The sequence below is a fragment of the Vulpes lagopus genome, chromosome 8 (assembly GCF_018345385.1).
Source record: "Vulpes lagopus strain Blue_001 chromosome 8, ASM1834538v1, whole genome shotgun sequence".
NCBI classification, from domain to species: domain Eukaryota; kingdom Metazoa; phylum Chordata; class Mammalia; order Carnivora; family Canidae; genus Vulpes; species Vulpes lagopus.
Genome location: NC_054831.1, coordinates 2,588,873 through 2,610,586, shown reverse-complemented (window position 1 = coordinate 2,610,586; position 21,714 = coordinate 2,588,873). Strand labels below are relative to the sequence as shown.

At 48.7% G+C, this 21,714-nt stretch overlaps 1 protein-coding gene across 5 annotated transcripts in view; it reads left to right on the top strand.

The window, feature by feature from the left end:
• TRAF3IP1 (TRAF3 interacting protein 1) overlaps nt 1-21,714 on the top strand; it is a 60,950-nt gene that overhangs the window by 14,260 nt on the left and 24,976 nt on the right. Inside the window, exons 8-16 of one of the 5 annotated variants that reach the window (XM_041767162.1) lie at nt 1,154-1,164; nt 1,986-2,070; nt 6,925-7,026; nt 8,956-8,976; nt 9,869-9,953; nt 10,609-10,692; nt 11,617-11,740; nt 11,946-11,982; nt 14,557-14,633. In XM_041767162.1, the coding sequence (XP_041623096.1) occupies nt 1,154-1,164; nt 1,986-2,070; nt 6,925-7,026; nt 8,956-8,976; nt 9,869-9,953; nt 10,609-10,692; nt 11,617-11,740; nt 11,946-11,982; nt 14,557-14,633 (626 nt within the window). The remainder of the gene's footprint in view (nt 1-1,153; nt 1,165-1,985; nt 2,071-6,924; nt 7,027-8,955; nt 8,977-9,868; nt 9,954-10,608; nt 10,693-11,616; nt 11,741-11,945; nt 11,983-14,556; nt 14,634-21,714) is intronic. The other 4 variants (XM_041767157.1, XM_041767160.1, XM_041767158.1 and 1 more) reach the window with 4 other exon arrangements.

The following is a 21,714-nucleotide window of genomic DNA, read 5'->3' as shown; positions in this document are numbered from 1 at the left end:
GGCATAAGACCTCTATGTTCTGCTTGAGAGAATAAGCCTAGCATTTATTGGAGTGTGGGGTGTCATGCTTGTTAAACATATTTAGAATTTTTTTTTAAAGATTTTAGTTATTTATTCATGAGAGACACAGAGAAAGGCAGAGACACAGGCAGAGGGAGAAGCAGGCTCTATGCAGGGAGCCCGACATGGGACTCAACGCCCAGAGCCAAAGGCCGATGCTCAACCACTAAGCCACCCAGGCATCCCAAACATATTTAGAATTTTATTTTATTTTTTTATTTAGAATTTTAAAGCTATTCTAGAATCTCTATAGAATACAAAAAAAAATTTTTTTTCATAAGAATATGATAATTTTTGCTTATTGTTAAGTAGCATGTTATAGCAGAATAATACACTATAGTGAATATACTATGCAGCATTACAATTAAGTTTAATACGTACTTTCATTATGCAATTTTGTATCAGGAAGAAGGGACTGTAGAACCAGTGAAAATAGTCTTTCCCTTGAACATAACTCTTCCTACAGTAAAGCTAAGAAGGAGCATGCCGTGAAACAGCTCGGTAAGACGAAGCAGGCCCTAGTGGAGGCTGTGCATGTTGGGGAATCGGACCCTTTGACCACCAAGCCGGTGGAACCCTGTGGGTGGGGCCCTGCTGGACCCAGGGCCCGGGCCCCAGAGTGGAGTGGGGCAGAAGCGCGTGTAAGCCCTGCCCGCTGAGCTGCGGGCCCACCCCAACCACCACGGCGTTCCTACCATAAATCAGTCACGGGCTGGGATTGTCCACTTGAGTCTTCCTTTCTTTGTTCTGTAGAAGTTTATGGAGTCCCTGCCCTCTGGGGCGTATAATGTGGAGGGGCAGGCAGATAATGGAGAGAACACAGGGTGTACATTCATGGTAGTGGTGAGTCTTCTGAGGACAAATGTAGCCGAGAGAGGTGGGCACGGTAGGGGCGGGTGTGTAGGCAGAGAGGCTCTGAGGAGGGGGTGTCTGGGCAGAGTTGACGAGGGTGAAGGAGGACATGCTGGTGTCCAGGGATAGGCAGAGGATACGCCGGGCCCTGTGCTGGGGACAGGCTTGCCTGTTTGAGTGGCGGGAGCCCGGCTGTGAGGCCGGGCGGGAGGCGAGGGGTTAGAAGAGACTGCACGCAGAGGCAGGCCCGAGGTGTTGGGCCGAGCGCTTCACAGTGAGTGTGAGTAGAAGTCCGTGGCGGGCGTTAGGCAGGACAGAGGCCTGATGGGACTTCGGTTTTAGAAGCATCTCCTTTTCAAAGTGGAGAGAGGCAAGTATAGAGGCCAGACAGCACGTAGGTGTCCAGGGGAGACTGCCGGCCGGGACCTGAGTGAGTGTCACTGGCGAGGACAGATTGGGTGTAGGATGTGTCGGGTGGAAGGGGTGCCAGGTCTGCGGGCTGACTGGGTGGCGCTTGTTAACCGTAGAGGGCACAGGGAGAAGGTCGGTGGGGAGGGCTCTGGGCACCCACATGGTGCTGTTGCTGAAGCGGGAAGGCTGTGGGAGAAGCTAGTTGGTGGGATGTGTGGAAGTGCCAGGAATTCTGTTTTCAACACGTCAAGTTTGAGGTGCCTGCCACGCAGCCTGGCAGTGTGTCAGGACAGCAGTGGGGCTGTAGGCCTGCGGCTCAGGGGGCCCGGGTGACTGAAGGTAAAGTCAGAGAAGTCGGGGGTTTTGCGTGGTGCTCTTTCCTGCCATCCCGTGGAGACCCATGTGGGATTAGCATAGGGGAGCGTGGGAATCAAGAGAGCGAGCTCCAGAGCCCACCAGGACCCACAGGGAGGGGTGGTCCAGCACGTGGGGGGGGGCGGGGTAGGGGGAGTGGCGGCAGGGGGCATCCTGCAACCCTGGAGGGGGTGAGTTCGTGTGAGCCTGGCATAAACCCCTGTGGGTCCTGGCCCGAGCACCGCACAGAAAAACCTCAGCAATGTTTTAATCTGTTGCTAACTATTTTATGTCAGGAAGAAAGGAAGATAATAATTTCAGCTAAAATTTTAGATCCCATAGTGTCTGGATTAAATAATGAAGCAGATCAGGAAACTATGTCTTCAGAAATCGGTAAGAAAAAGATATTCTTTAGTCTACCTTCCTCCCCACTTTGATACGAATATTTACCTCTCAGCATAGTTTTATTTTTTATTCTAACCTTGATATAGTGAAGATCAGAAATGACCTGATATTCTACTTGCTTTAATTTGATGAATTATAAGATAATATTAACTCAATTTTAGTTAACTTTTACTTGCCTTTTTATGTGAACTTATATTTGCATCTCGATCCAGATGCTTTATCTTGCTGTTGGAATTTTGCAAAGTGATGTGGGTGGTCAGGTAGAGGGATTGTTGTTCAGCTCTCCCATCCTGCTCTGCTGTGTCGTATTAAGAAAATGCTTTATAATACAGATTTGAAGGTCCTTGGCTGTGGTGCGTTTGGGAAGTCGTTGCCTGTGGCTTCCCCTCTTACACTGAGGTGGGCAGTGTGATGTGTGCACATGTGTCCTCACCCTCTTGCCCTGGAGCAATTAGATGTGAGAATTCGGGATTTCAAAGGGCGTGATCCTTGATGAATATCAGTATTTGCCATCTGTAATGTTAAACTAAATTCTTCAGAAATATTAAAAATCTGGAGTGATATTTAGGGGAAAGTATAGTGTAAATCTTGACCCCGGGAAAAGATAAAAAGTTGTCTAGGCTGAACCTGTATCTATTTGATTTTCAAAAATTCTGTGCCTGTGGCTGATAATGGTTAGTGCATCTTTCTGTGCCTGTGCTTTCCCTTTAAGAAGTTGAGCTCCTGAGAGCGCTGTGTTGCAGGCGGGCTGCTGGGCTGCATCCTTGGCTCAGCAGGGGCGCAGCCTGAAAGGTGGTCCTCGCTGATCATCCACCAAGTAGGTCAGGCTCAGGAGATTGATCTAGTTCCTCAGCGGTGTGGGGGCCCCCACCGGAAGGTGCTGAACGGGAGCAGGAGTTGTCATTGAGGAACGCTTCACAGCCAGCAGGTGTGGCACGGCTCACCCACATCCTGTGTTTCGTTCCTGTGGGAGTCCGAGTAGGAAGCACCAGGCAGTCCCTGTACTGCAGGAGAGGGGCTGGAGAGGGGCCACAGAGGGGCTGGATAGGGGCCACAGAGGGGCAGGAGAGGGGCCGCAGAGGGGCAGGAGAGGGGCCGCAGAGGGGCAGGAGAGGGGCCGCAGAGGGGCTGGATAGGGGCCAAGAGGAGCAGGAGAGGGGCTGGAGAGGGGCCGCAGAGGGGCTGGATAGGGGCCACAGAGGGGTAGGAGAGGGGCCGCAGAGGGGCAGGAGAGGGGCTGGATAGGGGCCGCAGAGGGGCAGGAGAGGGGCCGCAGAGGGGCAGGAGAGGGGCCGCAGAGGGGCTGGATAGGGGCCGCAGAGGGGCTGCAGAGGGACCACAGAGGGGCCACAGAGGACCAGGGGAGGGCCGCAGAGGGGCAGGAGAGGGGCCTGGTTGTGCCCGCCTCCCAGCCCAGCAGGAAGGCCCGTTCCTGCCACTTGCCTACCTCTCGGCCTTGAGCAAGCTTCATGGGTACGTTCCAAGAGCCACAGGTACCCCACAGGTAATTGGGTCTGAAAATACCTGCCTTGAGACTCAGTGAGATCTGTCCGTCAGTGGCCAGCTTGTGACATGAGTGCCCTGCTGGCTCTGCTTTATGGATACCACTTCAGTGACTGGGAGCCCCAAGTCAGGGTGAGAGGCATCTCATCCTGAGATGGTTACATGGATTTAAAATAAATAGAGTCATTCAGACACGTATCCTCACTCTGTAGATCCTGCGTAGGGCTCAGTGTTCAGGCTTCGGGGAAGCCTGCAAGGGGCAGGTGGTTCTCGGTGGAGAGCTTTGCAGACGTTAGGACGGAGCCTAGTGCCACCTGGTGGCCAAGGGTGGAGTCCTGCTCCCTGTCCCTGGGTGGTCCCGTCCCCCGACCCTCCTCCCCTTGAAACCTGCTGCTGCATGTGCCCTGGGTCCCCGTCTTCACCATCACGCCAGTCACAGATGTCGTCTTGCGTTGCCAGTCCTTTGACTTTTGGGATTCAGGGTTTGTCAGCAGTTGTAGCTGCTGGTTTTCTCATCTCACGGAGTGTGGTTTCCAGATGCGGTGCTGCTGGGTCTGGTCAGTGAGGCTTTCCTCGCGACTGCCCTTCCCTGCGAGCTGCTGCACGTAAGCCACACCTGCTGTGGCGGTGGCCCCGGGCCCTGGCCTGCCCCTGCCCGCTTTGCAGGCGTGTCATGGAGCATTCATCCACTTTGCTCTACCATTTTGCTCCTTCGGGCTCACTGAAGAACTCAATAAGGAGATTATCCATTTTTTTCTCAAGCACAAACCGGTTCCTCCCTGCTGCATGTCGAAATGCCCACTGCATGAGCCTCCTCGTGGTTATAGTTGTTTGACAGCCCAGGTTCTCCTGGAACATGTGCCATCCCTGTGTCTCCGGCTGGCTTGGGCTCCATCACTCATGTCATTTCATTTTATTGTGTGAAGTTTTTTTATTATGAAAAACGTAGAGAAGTAGGAAGAATGATGAACAGCTTTCTACCTCTCACACAGATTCCATGGTTATAATCATGTGCTTCATCTACAGCAGTGTATTTTTATGAATGATTTCAAAGTATATTAAAAACATCCTAACACTTTAAATACTTCAGCATGCAGCTCAAAAAGTTAAAAAACAAAACAAAACAAAACAAGAAAGATATGCTTAGACACAGCCACAACGTTATTGTTGTATCTAGCAGGAGTACTGGTCCCCAGGCTGTATTCTTAGTGTCTCAAAGTGTTATTTTTTAAAAAACCAGGATTCCATTGAGATGAACTATATATATTTTAGTTCTATATAAATATTTAGTTCACACTATATATTTTTTAATCTTTTTGTATTTTTAAATGATTCGAATCTCAAATAACAGCTTGCGCCCCTGCCTTGCCCTTTTAGTCCAGCACACTGGCTTTGGAAGAGAGGAGGTTGCTTGTCCTGCAGAATGTTCCACCCTCTGGATTTGTCTCATTTCCTTGTGGTGTCACTTGTGACATTCCTTCCCCCCACCCCCTTCCCCCAATATTCTGTTTGATCTAAAGGCCTCATTAGCTTTGGGTCAAACATCTTGCTTCGCATCTGACCTGTGTGTAGTGAACTTGTGCCTTTATCTTGTGTCCTATGTGGATACACGTAGTGCCTCTGCATCCATGACGGGATGCTAAGACTGACACTGGGCCAGGCAGGGCCCCTCCTCTTAAACCCTGGTTATTTGGTCACATTTATGCTTGGATGTAGCCGGCAACTCCGTGCCGCTAAACTTTCTACAGAACTCTGGCGTAGCGGGAAGTTTCTTGTAGCTGCGTTGTGGGCTGTACCTCTGATGAGTGTCAGGGATGGTAACAGATGGGGACTTGGCCTGGCACAGCACCCCCTGCTCTGTGCACCACAGTCTCGTTACCCAAGTGCGGTAAGTTGGGGCAAACTGGCTCAGAAGAGGCCAGGAGCTTCCTCAGGATACGGTGCTTGGGGGCACTGGAACTTAGGAAATCAGGACACCAAGGCCCACATCCTTACCTTCGACGTTCGTTCATTGCCGGTAATTCAGGCAATAGATTTTTGGCCAGTTCATAATAATTTTTATTTATGACGGGCACATTATTTATTATTTCTAAAGCTGTTATTTGGCAGACTAGGTCGTATGCCCTCTGTGATTAAGAATTGATTGTGGTGTTATTACTGTGTTTCTCTGTGTATATCAGAGTTTCAGTAAAATTTACTTAAGAATATTAGGAAAGATGTGTTAGAGGAACTATCATAGGCGTCTCAAAAAAAAAAAAAAAAAAGAAAGAAAAAAGAATGCCACTAGGCTTTTGAAGAGATGAAATGGTGCAGAGGGTCCCCTTGAGCTTTGGACAGAAGGTGTTGCATTTGGAAGTTACTTATTGTGCCTGTGCGTTTTGAACAGTGTAGGAAATTTTTGACACTTTGAAATAAATGTAATAATCTAAAATTCTTGTGTACTTTCTTTTAAAATCGATCTATAGCTGCCTGGCTTATGTTTATTTTTAAATTTGTTTTACAATTTGGTATTTCATATTGATTCTTTGGCTACCTTATAGATCGTGAATAATTACTTGAATCAGACTGTTCAAATTACCATTTTTTATAGATTGAAAAAAATTCCTTAGAAAATTATGTCATCTGCTGTATGTAGTTCTTTACATGGAATCAGTTCTTTGATAGTTAATTGAAGGCTGATTCTGAAATAAACTATTTGAATACTTTTAAGAAATTTTAAGATTGTGTTTCAGGGAAGAGAACATTTTTCTAATTTTATTTTTGCCTCCTCGTTTCATTTTAGAGAGTGGGGGTCCTTTAGTGATGGGTTAGTTTTCTACCTGGGTCCTGCCCCATAAAATCTGTTCCTACCACGCCTCCCTGCCCCCTTTTATTTTTAATATAAAAATGTTTTATTTCTTAGGTATTTGATATTTTTTTTCTATTTTTATAGACATTGGCACATTGGTCAGTAGCTCCACCAGGGTTTGGAAGCTTTCTGTATGTCTAGGACTGTGGAGTCTGCCAGAAGTATTTTTCTTTTCATTCTGCTTTGCTGAAATTGCCACCTATCTGCAGCTTCTCAGCCGGGCCTGGCTGTAGGGGGGAGGCGGGTGGAGACACACAGTGTCAGGAAGGTTCTGGAAATGGGGGTGGAGGGGCCAGTTTGCTGTGGCCGTGGGGGCCCCGGCCTCCTCCTGGGCTGAGCGGGCCTCGTCTAAGCTCCCCAAAGCTGCCTTTGGTCGCTGCGGTGTGGGGCGGCTCGGATGAGCGATGACCAGGTGCTCTCAGTAGTGACGCGCCGAGGCCAGCCGCGGGCACGTCCACGTCGTGATGACTCCTTCTGATGTTTTGTGTCAGGAACCGAGGAAGCCAATACTTACGCAGCTAGTGTTTCAGATGATAATTCAGCTGGTCTGTGGCGCCAGGGCGTCGAGCCAGAGCCAGCAGGGAAGCAGAAAGGTAAGAAGGCCGCCTCCTGCCCTCCTCTCCTGGCGGGGGCTCCCGGGCCCCCCGGCGCCTGGCGGCCTCGCGTGGGGGCACCGGCCTCTCCCGGGCCCCGCCGCTCTCGCAGGGGACGTGGCGGGCCCAGGGCCGGAGTGACTGCGAGCGAGCGTCGGAGCCGCTGCGGGGAGTCCCGGCCCGGCCGCCGCCGCCCGCGTCGCGCCCACGAGGACTGGGGAGCAGCTCGAAGCGCCCCTGACCTGGCGCTTCTGTCTCGTGTTCTCCGGTGTCTCACGTTGGCCTCCGTGGAGAGTCTGCCTCTGGCGTAATCTTTCCCGGCATCTAAACGGGGCGGCGAGCGGCCTGGGGCCCGGCGCAGAGCCAGCCCGGAGGGGCCCAGGCCCCGGGGGCGCCTCCCGGGTGACCCCGCGGAGGTCATGCTAGTTGGGGAGGCTCGCGGAGCCGTGCGGGAGACAGCGGCCCGCGCCGCAGTGGGCGCTGGGGGTCGGGCGGCCCGGGTGCTCCAGGCAAGGTCTGCGCCAGGGCCGGCGGGCGAGCGGCCAGGGGGAGGGGGCCTGTGCGCCTCTTTGGGAAAGAGGCCGAGCTGCTGAAGGGGCCAGGGAAGACCCGAGGGTCCGTGAGCAGGAGCCCCGGCCGAGGGGTGAGGGGGAAGCTGCTGTGCGCAGTCTCTGCCTGGGTATCGGCCCTGAGATCCAGCAGCGGCATGTGACCCCCAGTCTGTCCCCAACACCAATGGTGTGAGATTTGAAGAGCGCTCGGGGGTCTGGAGTCTAGGGCCCCCGGCTGCACAGTGACTGTCACGTGCTGGGCTCTTCCAGTGCAGTCCAGGTGGCGTGGTGTCGAGGAGAGGGTCTGCGGCTACCTGCTCTGGTCCCGGTGCAGCCCCGTCCCAGGGAGGAGCCCGAGCCGAGTCCCCCATTGCTGTCACCCTGTCCTGGGGGCACAGTCTGGAAACGTGATTCCTGGGCCCCTCCTAAGCACCACACACGCTTCCTCAGGCCCTGTGAGCACTGGACTCTGGGAGGCTCCTGTGTTCCATACATGTAGGTCCTGTAGGGCCTTGTGGTTCCCGTTGCCCCATATGCCTGGCCCCCCTTGTCCCCAGAGCCACCTTCTATAGGTCACTTTGACCAGTGACAGAGCTCTGAAGTCTGCCTCAGCAGACAGACAGAGGTGTCTGGGGAGCACACTCCTCCTGCGTGGGCATGTGTGTCCTCAGGGTGACCCCGGGCCTGGCCCTTGTGCGTGTGAAAGGTCCCTGTGTGGAGGTGGGGCTGCAGTCAGGGAGGGGCTCTCCTGGGGTGTCCTTGGCTCTGACCCGGACCCGAGCAGTGTTGGCGCTTCTGCAGATGTGGTCATGCATTTTAAGTGTGTCACACGGACACTATCCTCTTGTGACTTTGAGTCCCCCTCTCGCTCCTGTGCTCACTTTCTTGTGGCCACGTAGGTCCCATTTGTGCCCCAAAAGGAGCCCTTCAAGAAGAAGGTAGGTCCGTGGGGACCTGGAGAGATGCCCTCTCATTCAGGGGCTGATGGAAGGACCTTTGCTAATGAGCCAGGGACGGAGGGCCCTGGTCGTGGTCACCCCATCGTGACCCGTGCTCCCCTGCGTATCTGCTGTTGCTTGATCTCTGATCTCTCTCATTTGTCTGTGATCCACTCTGCTCTCCTCATGCCCCTGTTGCCTTTCATTAATAGCATTTTAAAATTCACAGTTTTCTTGGTTCTTTGTCTTTCGATCTTTGAAAATAAAGTGATGGCAGTGGGACAGTGGGACAGTGGGCACGGCTGTGGGGACGGGGCTGTGTCCCTGGCAGATGGCTGCATGGCTCAGTGTGTGTTTTCCCCTGGTCCTGCTAGCTAATACACTGAGCTTTACCAACACAAAAGTCGGTTTTCTCACGTGCTGCTTTTTTTTTTTAATAGGCGACTCCCCTAGTGATGCAGGTGAGCAATGGCCTGAACTGAGTGTATTGGTGTAGATTGTGTGTGTGTAGATACCAACGTGTACTCCCAGATTTGTTATACACAGTGAAAGTAATTTAAGGAAACATAACTATACCACTTTAAGATTTAATTTACTTGTCTTATGCTCCAGGAGAATGTATTTCACGATTATTTCCAGAGTAAAAAGTTTATTCCTAAATTCAAAGTCCGATTTATTCTGTTTTCTAAAATACAAAATCCCTTTTTACTGAAGATGGGGGAGCAAATTGGATTGCTTTAATAGTTAGGGTTTGCACTTACTGATTAAGTCTTTTTTTAAAATGAAGAAAGCCGTATTCAGATCATAAAAATAATTTGGTACATACCCAAAGTAGCACAGTTTTTAAATGCAGAAAAATAGGAAGTAGGAAAGAAAAGCACTGCTTCTAACATAAATGAATGTCCTTCCAGAGCCCCCGTTGTGTGTGTTATTAGATCCATTACTGCACTCGGTTATGTGTTAGAACGGTGGGTCTGGCGAGGGACTGCCACGGTTTGCTGGGGTGGCCCAGCATCCGCCACTAATACAAAAGGTGGCCGGTCGTAGGATCACACGTGTCCATCCCTCTCAGGTTGTTTCTCCCTTAAGTTAAATTCCTTGACTCGATCAACCTACCTTTTGAATTCTCTTTCCTAAGAAATTGAACCAGTGTGTTTGCCGGGGTTTGAGTGCACCCATCTCCCCAGATCTTCACCAAATCTAGATATGAAATGTCTGCTTTAACTTCATGAAAATGATAGATGAATAAAGCTCGTTTATATTTGCGATCATTTGAGTGCTGTCCTTTCAAACACTTATTACCTGTTTGTGTTTCTTCCTTTGTGAATTGCTGACTGGATTGTCATGGTTCAGAAGGAGAAGTTGGACCTCCTGGCCCGGAGAAGTCTGAGGTGTCAGAGAGTTCTGAGCTGCCGAGCGAGCTTCCAGCCAACATCAGGTGTGCTGGCTCCAGTCCGACACCCAGGCAGCCACCCACCCCCACCCCCACCCCCATGCTTCTCTCTGCACCTTCTGCGGTTTGTAAATAGTGCTTGAGCTTAATTATGAGGAATTGCTGGTACCATTTATTTAGTTTTCCTATACTGGGTACAAGTTACTACACATAGGCCAGTTTAAAGATTTAGGGAAATTCGTAATTATGGTAAATTATGTTTTGATTACCAAGATTTACATAATTACTTTCTGGGCCTTAAAATTAATGAAAACATAAGATTAAAAGATGGATACTTTCTTTTTTAAAGATTTTATTTATTCATGAGGGACAGAGAGAAAGACAGAGACACAGAGGGAGAGGGAGAGGGAGGTTCCCCGTGGGGATCCTGATGCAGGACTTAATCCCAGGACCATGGGATTACAACCTGAGCCAAAGGCAGACGCTCCATCACTGAGCCACCCAGGTGCCCTAAAAGATGGATACTTTTAAACTTTCACGTTAGTGGGATGTTCTTAACATTGTGCAGACTGTGTCTTGACTAGCATGTCGATGGCTGGCGGGAAGTTAGTGCTAACATTGACCTGGGTTTTCTGTTATCCTGTTTGAAATGTGCAAGGGTGTCATATCCTCTTTTTGGTTTTTCCATATTTGGGTTTAGAAGAATACCTCGGCCCGGGAGTGCGAGACCAGCACCTCCCCGGGTGAAGCGCCAAGACAGTGTGGAAGCTCTGACGCCTGACAGGTGAGGCCTCTTTGGGAGGCTGTGCTGGGTGGAGGGTGTAGGGGCAGGGGTGGGGGCCAGAGGCAGTGCCACTGCCAGCTGACGGGGGAAGGGAAGCCAGGTCAGGCCCTGACCCAGGCCACACAACAACCACATAGTTCAGTTAGCTGAAGAGAAGAACGTGCCCATGCACATGCAGCTAAAGCTTTACAGCACGTGGGGAAATTATTCTTTGAGAGGAGGTGGGGGGGTGGTTTCTAAGCTAAAAACAATGAGGGGAAAAAAGAGGAAAACAAATATTTAAGGCTAAATTGCACAGCCTTGTAAAACGAAAGGTCAGAAAGTCATAAATGATATAAAAGCAGGCCACAGACAGGGTTCTCTGAGTGTTACAGGTGTACCTGTGGGTGAAGTGTGATCTTTAGAGGGAAGTATGAAAAATCAAAACAAAAAAATAGACAAACCACGCTGGACCAGAGTGGTTTCAGATAGAGCAGGAGGCAGGAATTAGAGACGGGTATGGACGTGGACTCAGGTTGTGTTGCCGAGGGAAGCCAAGCAGTGACACAGTAGGTAGTGGGAGGGGTAGGACTTGGTGGAGAGGAGGTGCTAGGCAGGGAGTGGTGGCCAGGAGGAGGCTGCTGTCTGGGGCCACCTCGCCACCCTGCCCCAGTGTTTGCCACTCGGAAGAATAGGGCCCTCCAGGTGAGGGGCTGCAGGTGGAGCTGGTGTCCAGAGAGTGCAGCCAGGGGAGGGGCAGAGGGAGGAGGGCGGGCAGCACAGAGGGCAGGACGCACCAGGTCGCAGGCCTGCTGGCCTTCACTCAGCTTCCCCCCATATTTTGTGATGTTCTAGAGGTAGGTGGTGGCTAAACTCCTCTCATCCCGGGGCCCGGGATGCATGGGGTTGATGCAGACGTGCGACCAACAGCACTCCTCTCTTTAGGACAGGGAGTGGTAAAATCGTCGCCAGCGTGATTGTGGACACGCAGAACTCTGACAATGAGGAAGACGATCAGTTTGTGGTGGAGGCTGCCCCCCCGCTCCCTGAGATGTCAGAACTTGAAATGGTGAGGCAACGCGAGTGTCGGTTTTTGTCATTGCACTTGGATGACACTGGAGCTCATATGCCAGCGTTTAAGTTGATGGAGACAAAACGTGCCTCTGATTTTTCAGTTAGATTTCTGTCTGCCTTAATTTTGTCATTGCTTTGAGGAGACCCTATGGAAACAGGATTTCAAGAATCAGCTTTTTCCTCCTTGCTCTCCTGTCCAGGTGCCCGCGGTGGACGTAGAGGACGAGGAGAAGCACGGTGAGTGCTGGGCCTGGCAGGTGGTGCAGAAGGTGTTGGTCAGGTCTAAAGAGCACGAGCAGGTCACTGCGGCATGGGTGGGCGCCTCCTCGCTTGGTGGCTTTTGGTCCGGGAGACAATGGGTGCTGGGCGCCGGGACCCTGGAGCTCGCTGTCAGCAGCCTCTGACGTGGTGTGCAGTTACATTAGAGGTTAGACCTCTAGGGTCATTCCCAAATTGACAATATTTGTGGCATTACTTGTTCCCTTCCCAAGGATCTTCTTTGATTTCAAACATTTGCAGAAGCAGAGAGTAGTCTGACGAACCCCCTTATACAGGTCACGGCTTCAGCAGTGATGGGCTCATGTTTTCTCTGAGCCTCCTCCTGCTGCAGACCCCTGCTCCCCTAACTGTTCTCAAGTTCTAGAGAAGACCGTTTTCTTTGGTTAACTTGTCACGTGTATCTCTAAAAGATAAGTGTTCTCCAAAACATAACCACAATTCTGTGTGGTATATTAAAAAACAAAACAATTCCCTAATATCATCACAGTTTTTCCAGTTTTATAAATTTTTGTTTTCTAGTTTGAGTCAGAATCCAGATAAGGTCACTGCATTGGAGTTGATTGATCTCTTAGCCTCTCAGCCTGTCTGTCCCCGTCCCTCTGCCTTTCCCTTGTAACATATTTGTTGACGAAGCTGGCTGGTTGTCCTTCAGGGTTTCCCGCAGTTGACTGTTGCTTATTACATGCCCGTGATAAGGTTTTTCACGTGTTCTTCCATTCTTGTAACTTGGTTCCAGAGACTTGAAGAGATGCAGGTTTGGGGCAGGAATGCTGGTCAGTGGTGTTGGTTCTTCCTGACGTCTGCTCGTGACGTTAGCCTGGATCATTAAGGGTGACATTCTCGTCCTACCCTCCCTTCCTTGGGGTTTAGCTGGAGGACACTGTGGTGCAGAGCTTCCTCCCCCACCTCTGCCCCAAAGCGCAGCCCCTAGGGAGAGGGTTTTCCTCCCAGTGAGTTTGTGTCCTGGCACCGTCCAAGCTGACTAGGGAGGGCTTGTGGGGTGATGGCTGTAGATCCCTCTCCTACCTATATGAAGTCCTGGGTTTTCCTTTAGCACATTTGATGTGCCTCACTTCAAGCCAAATCCTTTCTCACTGATATTCAGATTGTCCAATATGTAACCGAGGGAGCCTGTTTGAGTGGTTTTTGGGGGCTTTTGACACATCCCAGGAGACTTTGAAGCTTCCTTGTTTTCTGAGACGACCAGATGTTTCAGGCTCATTTTGTGTATTTCCTGCCCCATAGCTGGAACCCTCCATTTCCCCAAGGAGCCTGGCTGCGTATTGCTTCTGGGTTGGTCGTTGTTTCCAGGGGTTTTCTTGCCTTTTTTTTTTTTTTTTTTTTTTTAATGAGAAAATATATCCAAGTTCATACTGGTATTTCCAACGCAGCTTTACTAGAGTCTTTCCTAAATTTTTTATTTTATATGTATGTGTCTATCTCATGCCCCAAATCCTGGCTCCCAACGTCACCATCTGTTTGCCTTACCCTGTGGCATGCACGGCGTCTTTAGACCACCACCACCGGTCACTAGCAACAACAATTACTGAAAACACTATCGGGTGTTTCTTGGGAGGTCAGGTCTGTCTGTTCTCAGGTTATGTCCCATCAGGGATGGACAGACAACCACTCTGTTGCAAAGTTACAAAGCAATTCTTTGTTAGGCTGTGCTTGCCAGTTTGATATTATTAGGTGTATTAGTTTCATTTTGGTTTCAATTTTAAGGCATTGAAAAATCTGATTTTATTTATGTAAAATAATACATTTCCGAGGTGGAATGTACCAAACAATGTATATTCTGAGATTGGGGCCTCCACCTGCCCTCTCCCTGTAGGTAATGGTAAGAAATATGGCTTATACTTTGATTTAAAAAACTGTAAGTTAGTACGCGTGCGTGGAGTGTGTGTGTGCATTTAGCAGTATCTGCGTGTCTCTGTCTTGCTTTTGTGACTTGGCATCGTGTGTTGGTGTTCGTCCCCCAGCAGCACAGACAAGTCATCCTCACTGCTGCTCACAGCTGAGCCCTCCTCTGCCATCCAGGTGCTTCGGGGCGTATGCAGCCAATTTCATATGGATGTGCATTTGCATGAGACAGTATTCTAAAGAAAATGTTTTGTATGATATTTACCCCCATGGGCAAATTTTCTTTTTAAAAGGAAGTTGAAGGCTCTTGAACTAATATAAAAGGAGTAATTGTGCTTAGAAACAGAGTTGGCACACCTGTTTGTGACAAGGTGGCTATATGTTTGAATGTCCATCTGCGTGTCCTCATAATTCTTTTCTGTTTCCAATGGTTTTTTTTTTTTTAACCTTTGAGGAGCTGATTTCTTTGAAACACTCTGAAGTTTTATAGTTAATTTCTACCACCAGCTGTATTAGACTATTGTAGACTCCAAGCAAATAAAGATGATTTGAAGCCGTGTAGAATATAGAAAGAGGAAAAACAAGAAACTAGTGTTCTTGCCACCCCTCTGCCCATTTAGAATAGAAGAGCTCTTTAGAGAATAACATAAAATCACTGATTCTCAACAGGAGGACTTGTGAAAAAAATTCTGGAGACCAAGAAAGATTATGAGAAGTTACAGCGGTCACCCAGACCTGGAGAGAAGGTAAGGAGTGATGCCTGCAAATGTGCTCATCAGCAGAGTCCGCTGACACACTTTAAAGCGCCCCGCTCCACCTCCTCCTTGGTTGGGAGGATAGAAAATTCCGGGCTCCTCCGGCATGTCCTGGGTGGGGGCTCAGGAGTCCAGGCCAAGGGCCTGTTCTGCTCTGATCCCATGGCTGTCCCCTTCCAGCCTCGTCCAGTCCCTCTCCCTGCTTGCAGAGTCGGGAGGCTGGCCGCCTGGCCCTGGCTGCCTCCACACTAAGAGACCAGGGAGTTTTCAAGTCTGGCTTTTAAATCCAGGTGCTGCTTATCCCTGGCCTGCCAGCTGTCTTTCTTGCAGCTGTGGGATGTTGTTTGTTGGGACCCACAGCTCCTGGCCAGCCACTGCCCCTGAGCATATGACCCTGGGGCGAATACTTGCCAGCCACATAGTAGGCCTCAAATGTCACAGCTACGTTTCTGTTATAGTCACTTTAAAAAATAAGAATATATCTTCACTTACTGGTTTTGTAACAGAAAGATGTTTCTTGGATAGTTTCAGCAGCAGCCAACAATTCAGGAAGTTTTACACACACGCACAGATAATTCTGCCTCAGATGTCCGGGTTTGTAATGAAGATGTGGCTTGAAACAGCAGGGAGGGGACTCTGCAGTTGAGAGCCACCTCAGGGGGGCCCCGGAACAGTCCCAGGAGAAGAGGGCTCCCCGGGGCTCTACTCCACGGCACCAGGCACCAGGCACCACCGTTGGCTCCTCTGGGAGGAGAATGGTCTTTCTGTGGTCCATTGTCTGTGCTGTGAAATTTTCATGTCATAGGCCCAAGGGGCTGTCCTGGTGTCCCTGGCAGCGTTTCTGGGACCCAGTCGGAAACCGTGAGTGTGTCCCTCCAGGCTGTTAATGTAGGCAACCTTTGAAGCTTCAGTTGGTTTAAATTTTATAGCCCTGTTTGCTATGCGATGCACACAAGGTCTGTGCTTTAGGCTTTCGTCTGAAGAGTAAATTTCAGAGTACATACTTTGACTTTAGAAGATAAAAGGGAAAAATGTCCTTGAGTGGTGAACATTTGCTGCTTTAGAAAAGTACAGCTAGTAAGTGCTTCAGAGTCGGGGTGATGTGTATTGCAGACAGGGAACAAGGAGGCTGCTCTGCTCTGTTTTCCGTAGTACGCTCATAAACATCAGATTTAAATTTCACTGATTGGTCTTCTGAAAACAGCTTAGAGTTTTAAAATAAAAGCAATTAAAACGTACAGGAAAAGTTGATGTCCTTTCTGCCTCTGCCCCAACCGCACTGTCCATAGGGCAGCCACAGGGACGAACTTGGTGTGAGCCATACTTTAAACGCAGCTGCCTCTGCTCGGGTGAGTTTTCAGTGCTGCCCTGTTGCTGGCATGTGACGCAGATCGCTTTCTTTGGGCACCATTATGTTCTGAGACCCTCCCTGTGTGGATACCTGGGGGTCTAGTTCAGTCATCTTAATTGATGACTGGCATTCCAGTGTTTGTTCGTTAATTCCTTTAATGGTGGACATAGGTTTCGTCAGCCTTCCACAGTTATAAACTCTGACGAACTCCTTTCATGTGTCTCCTGGCATGCAGATGCCAGTGTCTCTCGGAGCACCAGTCGGCAAACATTTTCTGAGAAGGGCCAGATAGTAAATATTTTAGGCTGATGAGCCGCGTACAGTCTGTTGCAGCTTCTCAGCTCTGCTGATGTAGCCTGAAAGCAGCCGTGGTGTAGACAGCAGTAAACCATGTGTGTGGCTGTGTTCCAGTAAAGCTTTATTCACAACAACAGGACCCAGCCTGGGGCTGGAGTTTGCGATCCTGCTTTAGAGTCTGTGTCCACGCTCAGAATTGCTGTGCCAGAGCACGTACAGAGCTTCAATTTCACCAGGTACTGCCAAATTAGTCCTCCAAGTGGCTGTCCCCAGGTACTGTCCCAGTGGAACAAGAGTCTTCCACGTGTGCACCGTCCACAGGCAGCATGGTCAACTTGTGCATCCCCCTCCCCACCCCACCCCGCAGTGGCCCATGCCCCGCGGCCTGTGGGGTCCCTCCCAGCCACCTCCCGCCAGGGCCCAGCAGCTGCTCCTCTGCATTTGGCCACTGTGGTTGGTGTTTCCCAGAACTGCAGTTGAGCGGAGTCAGAGGGCATGTGCTCCTGCTTGGCCTGGCTTCTTTCAGTCATCACAATTATTTTGAGATCTGTTTTTCAGCAGGCATCAACAGTTCATTTCTTTTTATTGCTGGGTAGTGCACTGTCTGGATGCACCACAGTGTGTGTATCCATCTGTCAGGTCATGAGTGTTTGGGTCATTTCTAGTTTGGGTCTCTTGCAGGTAAAGCTGTGGAGAACATTCATATACGAGTTCCACGTGGACAAACACTTTCATTCCTTTGGGTAAATACCGAGGAGCAAGACTGCTGGCTCACATAGTCAGCGAATATTGATCTTTCTAAGAAACTGCCCAGTGTTTTCCAAAGTGGTTGTACCACTTATGTTTTCACCACGGCCTGTGAGAGTTCCGGTTTTTTCCTGTCCGCATCAGTGCTTGGAACGGTCACATTCTTTGTGTTTTAATATGCATTTCCTTAATGGCTGATTATGATTTGGTCGTGACTGCTGATTCCTTCTCTTGGCTCTTTTCTTAGTATTGAAGTCTCCGTGTTACTAGCTTTTCTGATCATTTGAGCTAATCCTTTCTCTTTGCTTTACAAGTCAGTTTCCTGAGTGGGTATATTCCGTTTTTCTATTTCTTTTGGAATTGAGAGATCTACAGCATTAGTGGCTTAAATGAGGTGGTAGGTGCTTTAGCTCACAACTCAGAGTCTGCAGGTGGCTGTGGCCCATGTGTGACCCTGTGCCTTAGGGCGCCTCGCGGTCCAAGGAGGCTGTCCAGGTCCATCCAGCAGGAAGGAGGGAAGAGGAAGAAGAGAAGGAGAGGAACATGCCTCTTTCCTTCTAGACTATTTCTCGGAAGTTGTACGTACTACTTCCACTTAGGTGATACTGGCCAGATCTTTGCCAATAAGGGACAGTGAAGTGAAATCCTTACTCCAGGCATCGGTTTGCTTAGGTAACAATCGGGTTCCACACAGACTAGAGTTTGCCAAATTTTCTCGCTGCCTGGCATGTGCAGAAAATGATATTTGCAAGGCACGTGGGTGAGCGGAGGAAGCTGGCTGCCTGGCTGGGGGCCGAGGGTTTCTGGAAGCGGCACATCTCCCACATGTGGGCTGCACACGGGGCAGGAAGCTTGGCTGTGGGAGGGGGAGCAGAAACCAATGTCCGGGCCGTGCCCTCCCCAGCCTTTCTCCAGGGAACTGTTTTGTTCATGTTTTACAAAGTCATGGCATAAGGATGTTTCAACTATGCTTTTATGATTTAAAAAATATATCTATAGTTAAGTTTTATTTTTCTTCCAAAAATTTTGTCTTTTTTTTCTTTGATGAGACTTTAAAGGAACTATTGAAAAAAAAGAAAGAAACTTGAAATACGCACCCTCTAGCAAAGACTCAGCTTCTGGTTTTGCAGATACTCACTTCTGTTTTCATTTCATTGATTTCTCCTCTTCTTTATTTTTCCTTTTAATTTCTTTGGTTATTTACGTTTTTAGTCTCTTGTGTAAAATAGTTCATTTATTTTTAGTCTTTGAAATGAATATGAAATGAATATGCTTAGGGCTATTCATTTCTTTTAAAATTTTAAAATTAATTTTAGAGAGAATTCACTTGAGCACGGGGGAGGGGCGGAGGGAGGGAGGGAGAGAGAGAGAATCCAAGCTGACTCCATGCTGAGTGGAGCCCGACACAGGTCTCGATCCCATGACCCTGAGGTCATGAGCTGAGCTGAAATCAAAAGTCAGATGCTCAATTGACTGAGCCACCCAGGTGCCCTAAGGCCATACATTTTTCTTTAAGCATGCTTTATTTGAATTTATTAAATATTAATATTCAAAATTCCTAAGGATCCTGTTCTTTAGTTTTGAAACATAAGGATTTTTAGAAAGTCTTTTTGTGGACAAGTTCTAATTTCATGTTCAAAGAATATGGTCTGTATGATATCTATTACTTGGAATTAAGCCTTTCCTTGTGGCCTAGTCTGAGGTCAGTTTTTATAAGTGTTTCCAAGTGTTTGCAAAGTGTGTCTGCTCTGTGTGTTTGGGGCCAGACTCCAGTGGCCCTGGTTGATTTTGCAGAGAGGCGACGATAAGACCGCTCAAAACGCATAGGCCACGTCTGCCTGTTGTCATTATTGACTTGTACGTGCTCGTCATGATAGTAATTGCTTGTCTTCCCTCTGTCTCACTTAAAAATTCAGATGGTAGATGTTTACTCTGCTTTTCATGTAAATCATGTTGTGCCTCTAGTCTGGGTGCTTCTCATTGTTTGGAGGGAGCACTGTTTTCTGTGCTGAAGAGATAATGAGCTTGCAGTGGAGCCATCCCTGCGGCCTGCCTTTGGAGTGGCGCTTGAAGGAAAGCTATTTCTTACTGTACTGATGGACTTGAATAATACATTACAAAATAAATATGCACATCAGGACTGCTTTGAGCATTTTCTTCATTATCCTGGCCGACTTGCTGTCTTTTCCAGAGGAAATATAAACTTTGTTAATAGTAAGATACTAGCTCACGCCAGCATTTTATTTCCTTCAGATTTATGAAGACATTGTTGAAAAACAACCAAAAAAGCAGTTTTATTAGCGTTTCTTCTGCTTTAAAAGTACTTGCTTTTTGAACTTTATAAACGAAGATGCTTTAGATGATAGCAGCAACTTCAGAGACAGCTCTCTCACTGCAAAGTACTGGCCACGGCTTCTCATTCCTTATCTGCTGTCCCCGCTTACCTGCTCTTCCGTTAGCCTTCTTCGTGTCGTGTCTTTTCTAATCGAGTGTAAATTGCAGATGCTTTCTCTTTTCATTGAAATTCTTTATTTTGAAGTCACGTATTTCTCTGAGTTTCCTTTTTAGTTCATTTCAAGTTTGTGTGATTTTACTTGCTCCGCCTTCTTGGTCATGTAAACTGCAGCCTCTGGAGGCCGTCCATGTCTTCAGACGAGAGCTTGGCGTTGTGTTTACTTTGACGTGAATGCATGGATTTACTGCCCTCCTCGGTGAAGGTTGTGATAAGGGCCTCCTGTGGCAACCAGGTGGCAGTAGGGATTGTGGATAGTCATCCGAAAGAGCACGTATTTGGGAATGTGTATCTTGAAATGACTGTTGATGAGTAAAATGACCTTACCCTGAACATGGTGTATTTCAGTTACAGTAACGAATAGTGAACGATTGTTAGAGCAACTCTTACAGGAAAGGCAGGGATTTCGATTTTAATTCTCTTGCTTGTGTGATCCGGGTAGATCGCTCGGTTATTTCTTACTTGGGTCACTAGGTGGTGCCGTTTCATCACAAACCCTTGCACCCTCTTCGAGAAAGCTGCCTCAGAATCCCTCCTTAACTGCAAGTCTGCACCTGATAAGAAGAGTATTTTTAGTTTGGATGTTTGTGGTCCTGGTATTATTGGATGGATTTTAATTTTTTATTTTTGCTAGAAGCACTGTTTGCATTTAAATAGCTGTGAAAGAAAGAAAAGGGACATATGCTAGATGTTCTTCACTGATGAGACTTGAGCAGCCAAACTGGGGAGCTGCCGACACGGACTTTAGTCATCAAGAGTGAGTTATTTATTCTAGGGAATAAGGTGATTGTCTTATGTTCCCAAGTATTGCAGTGCCTTCCAACATGCACATGGGGGATTTTAGGTTTTGGATATAAACTTGCTGCCAGCAAATAATCAACAATGTCACTTAAAAATATTTACAGATCTATGGCATGGATATATTATAGACCATGAAAATGGAAACTATCAAGACATTACATGTATATGAACTTTGTGAAGATAATTATGAGTAAATAGGCCTTCTTTGTATAAACAAAGGTCCTGATGTGGATAAAATATCAAAATACCGTACCTGAAGAAAAATGTCTACGTGACTTAAGGATTATAAAACTGTGACCAGCTCTAGTCTGACAAACATTTCCAAACTGAATGGTCCTCACCTTCTGGTTAGTATGTCTACTCGGTGAATGATAATATGATGAATAAAGACTATTTTTAGTGCCAAGCTCCATGCCTACTAGCATGGAGTCTGCTTGGGATTCTCTCTCTCCCTCTGCCACCCTCCCCCTTGCATTCTCTCTCTCTCTCTCTCTTAAAAGATTTTTCCCCAAAAAAATAGCAGCTTAACATTTGTATCGTATAATTTATCACTTTTCGAGGTTTACTCAGTTTGGCCTGATCAATATCCTGTTTGCTTTGCATAAACAAATCTTTACTTTGATTGACTTTTGACAGCCTGAGTCTAGCTGTAAATTCAGGTGCTAAGTGGTGCAGGTGCTGGTGTGGACACATGGGCACTGTGGCACACAGAGGAGGGAGGAGGGAGTGATGATGTAGCAGCCCCAGGATGAAAAGTGGCTGATAAGGATTAGAATTCAGGACCAAGTGACTCACAGGGCTTGGAACAGATGGGCGAAGCTCAGCGACACAAACACAGGTTGTGCAGGGAGCAGTAATGGAGCAGCAGGGATTCAGCACACATTCTGGAAGCTGTGGCCACCCTGCGACTGATGATGCCCTGGCCCCCTGAACTGTTCTCACTGGTGTGCAGAGGCCTGAAGACGGTCAGAAGTACCCGGTGAGATGTCAGGAAGGTGTGTCCAGGGGGAAGGGACCTTGGAGAGGAGAGGTGTACCCCTGAGCCTGGGTGAGCTGGAGGCAAGGTCTGGCTTCCTTCCCCCCTGAGAGCGGTGTTGCTGGCCAGGTGTCCTGCTTGCCCTAGTGGTTCCACCAGTGACCAGTGACCGCGGTGTGGGGGCCACGGCAGCTTTCCTCCCTCGGGCTGCGTTCCTGTGCCTTTAACGTCACCCCCACCTCGCGCTCCAGGCCTGCGTTCCACCTCCCATCTGGCTCCTGGGCACACGGGCAGCTTGGGGACCACAGGTGTGTGTTGGGACACAGGTACACGTGGGGTTCTCTCTGCTTTAGGTGGAGCAGTTGCTTCCAGAATTATTTTAACCCTA